The sequence below is a fragment of the Merops nubicus genome, unplaced genomic scaffold, assembly GCF_000691845.1.
Source record: "Merops nubicus isolate BGI_N331 unplaced genomic scaffold, ASM69184v1 scaffold45, whole genome shotgun sequence".
NCBI lineage: Eukaryota > Metazoa > Chordata > Aves > Coraciiformes > Meropidae > Merops > Merops nubicus.
The window spans coordinates 38,897-44,896 of record NW_008609980.1 but is presented as its reverse complement, the minus strand read 5'-3'; the positions used below and the strand labels follow the sequence as shown (position 1 = coordinate 44,896).

The following is a 6,000-nucleotide window of genomic DNA, read 5'->3' as shown; positions in this document are numbered from 1 at the left end:
GGGTGTTCATCTAAACTGTCCTTAAAGGTACTTGTTGAAGGAGATCCCAAATGTCCACTAGGTAATGTAGTACAATTACAACTACTGTATTACTTACGTTTTCTTGAACTGAATTCTGTGGCAGGAATGTGACATTTTTAGGATGCTTCTTCAAGATTTGTGAAAATCCTGCAAACTGATGAAAACAGTGTGGCAGCTGCTCATGTTTAAGCTATTCACACAGCTCTTGTGTCCTGATCCCATTGCAGAGGAGCATCTTTAACTCCCTCTGTGTATGCTGACCCTGTGATTTATGCACTGAATTTGACACAAATTTGACAGGAAGAGCAGTATGCTTAGTGTGTGTGCTCAGATAATCTGTTTGGGGTGTACTGAATCTATTGCTTGTATTCTGGCTAATATGTGCACGGACTGTAAAACACAGCTCTAATTTCTTGGAAATATTACTTGTTTTCAATATTTTTTTTAGTAATTTGTGATCAGTTCACTAATGAACTGTAGAGATGTAACATCTGCTATGTGTAAAGTTATAAACAACAATTATAAAATACTGCCAAGTTCTAGGACTGAAATTAGTGTGGTTTTTATGCAGAATATAGTAAGTGCTTTCCTGTGCTCCAAATCTTTGTATTCATTTACATTCAGTTGTTTCATTAAGGTGGAGAGAGGTGGTACCTTCATATTCTTGGTAATTTTTGTTGCTGTTGGCATGAATGTTTTCTTGAACACGTGGAAGATAATTTTGTGAGAATCTGAAATATTCTTACAGAATTTTGAAGAGACATTATTTGCTCTCATAAATTGGAAACTACAATAATCTTTTCTTGTTTTCCTGTTTGACAGGGCCACCCAGCCAGTGGTGGCTTTCCCTGCTGGATTCATCATGATAACTCCAGCCTTTGAACTGACCCAGGATCCGGATTTTCTCACAATAATAATCAAAGTACCTTATGCCAGAGCTTCAGAGTTTGATGTGTATTTTGAAGGGGAAGATTTTAAATTTTATGCTAAGCCCTACTTTCTTAGGCAAGTAGTGGGAGGGTTTAAAAAAACCCATTGAACTTCATAAAATAGATAAAAGTCAGTAGAGAATGAACTTCATTTTGGTCCCTTCAGAACATTCCTCATCTGCAGCTTTTATGCTGTCAACTCCAGACAAGCTATTTTGTGGAAATAATTGTTTTTATTGATCTGGCCTCTTTTTTTCTAGACATTAAATCACGTTAATGGGAATTTAAAGAAATACTTTTCTAAATTTACTTTGCAATAGATTTTTAATTGTAAAATGGCAAGACAATTCTGGATGTGTGTAAACCCTGTTGAATAAGTGTGTCTTAGGCAATCGTGGTATGAAAGTGTTGGGAGAACCTTGGGCATTTAAGAGCTGATGAGCTTTTAAGCTTTCTTATTTTCTGTTTCCTGTGTTCTTGGACATGCTTCCACTATATACATTAGTGGACCACAAGGGATTTTATTGGCCTGGTAGAATGTAGTGACTGACTTACTCTGAGTAAGCAATACAACTCTGGGTGAGTTCTCATATCCTGCCACTGTGGGTTAGCTTTTTTTTTTAAGTTATAAGTTGCAGAATCTTCCAGGTGTCTCACACAGCACCAAGGGCATCATCTTTTTGGTGGCTGTGACCTCTTCCATGCTGGGAAACCAGAGGTCACAGGTTTGCTCTATCTTGGATGCTGATCTCTTGTGCCAGTAGTTGGGGGAAAAAGATCTTGAAGTGCATGGGGATTTAACTGCATGACTTCCATGACTCCAAAAGGAGTCATGTAGTTAAGTCCTTTGTGCTGCTTTTGGAATGTGTCTTACATTTTTTGAGAGTGAGATGTTAAGTTGTGGAATTAGTCAGGCTTTCAATGAGCATCTCATTTTTTTGCCCACAGATTGACACTTCCTGGAAGAATTGTAGAAGATGGCAGAGAAAAAGCATCTTATGATACAGACAAAGGTATTAATCAATCTTATTAATATGTCTCATTAAAAATGCTACTAACTCTCCAATAATTTATACTTTGCTGCATTGGAGTTGCATAGACCTTTAGTGAATATATGACACTGTAAATAAATGTAGAATTTCTACTGTCTTATATAGTATAACAAAGAAATCATGCTCAGGATTTATTTTATGTACTTAGTCCATCCTTAAGCACAAAGAGCATGTGCAGAACTGTCCTAATAACAAAAAAAGATTCTGTACAAATCCTCCTAAAGCCCTGTGGGGCTTTAGAAATGTTACAGTACCAGGATCATTAGTCTAGTAAATCTGCAAAGAAGTCAGGTAGTGCTGAGTAGAAATGAGATAATCCTGAGACAGTCTCTTGGCTGTGTCTTCAGGGACAGGACATTAGCCTTTCTTCACACCTTAAGGTGGAAGGTACTTCTGAAATAAAATCTGTACCTTCTAGAGTGAATATATTAATTTAAAAAAAAAAATAGGCAATAAAACCTATAATTTGCTGCTTTCAAAGCCTTTGTTATGTGCTTGGCTTAAGACAAGCAGATTGCTGAATGTGGATTCCTGTGATGATCTGTTGCTTGCTCTATTGGTGGAAGGATTAAAAATAAACTAAAGCTTGTATTCTGTTGGCTTGTGTTCATACACTGGAAGTCAAGAGACCACAACTGGTTAAATATTCTTTCATGCTTTATCATTAAAATCCTTCATTTTTGTAAAACTCATCAGATAAGGTTAAAAACGTGCACAGGGATCGATGCATGATAAAGTGGTACCTGCAGGTGTCCAGGTTTCTCTGAGCCTTTCTCATAAGAGGAAGAAAAAACTTCTTAAATAATCTTAGATATTTTAATGCAACAACTGTATCCTGATTTTTCCTTTAAGGAACTTTTACAATTCGCTTGCCTAAGGAGATTCCTGGCCAGTATTTTGAGGGACTGGACATGCTGACATCTCTTTTAGCACCCAAGAAATCAAGATCAGCAAAACCTTTAGTAGAAGAGATAGGTATGACAACAAAATCTTGTTTCTACAAGTACATAATGATAAAGTTTACATAGTTGTATCTATAGAGAAATGCAGTTTTTCAGTTGTCTAGTCCAAGGTATGAGAAGAGTGAATTAATTGAAGTATGGCTAAGTATAGAATTAAGTGTGTTAAATGTAGGTGATGCAAGTGTCATCTTTATAAGTTTAGTCATGTTTACATTTCTCAAAATGTGCTTAACATTTGCTAATCCTCTGTAGATCTTTGTGCCCCTCTAGTGGCTATATCATACACACACGTTTGAGTCTTAACTGGACTTGTAGCTCAAATGGTAGAAGCTACTTAAAACCACAGATCCTAGTGGATTACTTGCTTAACATCAGTATTTAACAGGCAAGAATGTTTGACTATCTGTGTTTAATTTTTTAATACTTATCTTAAATTATTGATAACATCACTTGGCTCTGGTCAGGATTCTCTTGGCATCAAATTCTGATCTTGTTGAAATAAATGGAACAGTGGTTTCAGTCTTTGAGGGTGTGTGCTTAAAAACTTGTTTCCTATCTTCATTTTTGAAAATTGGAGAATTTGGAGCATGGCCTATAGATTTGTGATGTCAGCATCTGCCTGCATGACCCAGTGATGTGTAGGATTGCTGAAAAGATGTAGTAAAATGAGAAAGGCTTATTGTATTATCAGTGTTTGCTTATCTGTTAAACCCTGTGGATTTTCTGTGTAGTAATTTTCTTTCTCCAAGCAAACACTGATAATACAATAAGCCTATCTATTAAACCCTGTGTATTTTCTGTGTAGTAATTTTCTTTCTCTGACCATGCAATACATACAGCTGCCTCTGCTGAGTTGTCTGAGGAGGATGAAGAAGAGTTTGACTGGGAAATAGAGCAGACTCCTTACAGAGAAGGTCCAGAAAACACTCTGACACCACAGCACCCCTACGGCTTTGGGAACTTGCGCTCGGGGGTGTTCCAGCGCCTGCAGGTGGGTCAAGATTTTGTCTTTTCCTGCCATAAAAGTGCCCATAAAAGTGCTGGGAACTTTCTTGATGGGTAGGCTTCGTGGCACATTCTGTAGCAACTGTTCTCTGTTATTCCCTTATGATTAGTGTGTTGTTCTTGTGCATGTAGTAGTACAGACGAACCCTTGTTCCTGCAGAAGTAGGGGGTGGTTGAGACTGAGTTAATTGTGTAGCAGAGTCAACATGCTGATCTGTCCCTGCAGTAATCTCAGTGTTGGAGGCAAGGGTGAACAGGGTCCTTGGTAAGGATAGCCTCTGGAAGTGGGCCTGGCCAGCTGCCTGTGAAGGCCTGGAGAAAAAGGCCTGTGTGGAGTAGGCCACATGCCAGGTGAATCCTTCTGGGAAGCTGCAAACAGTCTGCAGGCTGTTAAGAGTCTGCTGTTAACACTCTGGCTTTATATTTGATATTCTCTTCTGTTCTGACTTCAGTCATGTACCATCAATGTACAGTCTATTTCAGATGCCACAAATTTTAATTTATTTTTAAATTAGAAAGAAGTCACTCAGTTAAAACACAAAGCTGACTGTAGGTCCTCTTATGGTTATTTTTTTTTGAATCCTTCTGGGAAGCTGCAAACAGTCTGCAGGCTGTTAAGAGTCTGCTGTTAACACTCTGGCTTTATATTTGATATTCTCTTCTGTTCTGACTTCAGTCATGTACCATCAATGTACAGTCTATTTCAGATGCCACAAATTTATTTTTAAATTAAAAAGAAGTCACTCAGTTAAAACACAAAGCTGACTGTAGGTCCTGTTATGGTTGTTACGTTAATTTTTTTTTCCATTGTGAAATTCAGGGTGATTTTCTTTGTACTTTTTATTTTAGACTTGATTTTCTCACGAGATAGTAACTGGTGTAGAGGCAGTCTTCAAGGTGTCTGCCCACCTGGTGTCTGTGGGACTTACAGGAGTTATGCTGGTGCACTGAAATTAGCTTTTCTGGCTTAATTGATAGGGTAGGAGCTTTAAAATGCAGCAACTTTGCTGTTGTGCACTCAGCAGTTTCTTTAATTCACAAGTAGGTGGAAGCTAATCTGCAACCTGTAGCATGCTATATTGTACAATAATATCTATAGTACACAGAGCTTTTATTAAAACAGTCAATGATAAGTTTTTTGGTAGTGCTCTCACTCCAAGCATTTTTAGTTGTAGCTATTTAAAGCAACTTAATTATGTAATTTGAACTCATTGCGAGACTTGGGTTATTTTCAAGGTGTGGAGCAGAAGGATGGGTATCTGTGGAGAAAGGATTTATGTTAGGATATATACACTGGTTTATTACCACGAAATTTGGGAAAAAGTGCATTTCCCATCAGCATTGATGTACCACTACCTGATGCTTAAAAGGGCACTGCAATCACCTGTAATTTTTGTATGGCCACTTCAGAGTGTGAGAGTAAAGCTCAGATTGGCCAGAACAGACTCTGTGGGTTTTATCTTGCCTTTATTGTGCTTGTGTGCTTCTAATTATGGCAAATTTTATTGTAACACAACATGACCTGCCTGCCATATGAGAAAACGGCCTGAACAGACTTCGAAGTGTCATGAGTTCTGAGGAGCTTCAATTAATTTCATTTCCTTGGAATTCTGATGTTTTATTTGCACAACTGAGCCTGAATTTAGAAGATTTGAAAAGGAAGTTGAAGAGCAAGTAGGAATTTCAGTGTAAAGCCAATAAGCACCCTTCCTAAACCCCTACTAAGTAAATCTTGTGTATGATACCTGTGCCTTGGTCATGCAGTTTTTGTTTCATTTGCAGGATGAGCTCAGTGACGTGATTGATGTGAAGGACCCAGACCAAACTCCTGCAGATGAGCGCAGGAGGAGACGCCTGGCAGCTGAGGCTGCCAAGTTTGACCCTGATCATTACCTGTGAGCATCCACTTGCTTCACCTCATCAAGTGAAAGTACCTCAGTTGAAATGGTCCCTTTTTCTTTTCACAAATGGTTGGGTTTGAGATTGCTTTTGGAAATAATAGCTTTACTTTTTAATTGTCTGTTTCTTTGT

At 38.1% G+C, this 6,000-nt stretch overlaps 1 protein-coding gene across 1 annotated transcript in view; it reads left to right on the top strand.

The window, feature by feature from the left end:
* Positions 1-883: 883 nt before the first annotated feature.
* SHQ1 (SHQ1, H/ACA ribonucleoprotein assembly factor) overlaps positions 884-6,000 on the top strand; it is a gene marked incomplete at its 3' end in the record, with an annotated part of 28,546 nt that continues 23,429 nt past the window's right edge. Inside the window, 5 exon segments of the mRNA XM_008940721.1 lie at positions 884-1,026; positions 1,899-1,963; positions 2,855-2,977; positions 3,804-3,955; positions 5,752-5,864. Of these exon segments, the coding sequence (XP_008938969.1) occupies positions 884-1,026; positions 1,899-1,963; positions 2,855-2,977; positions 3,804-3,955; positions 5,752-5,864 (596 nt within the window).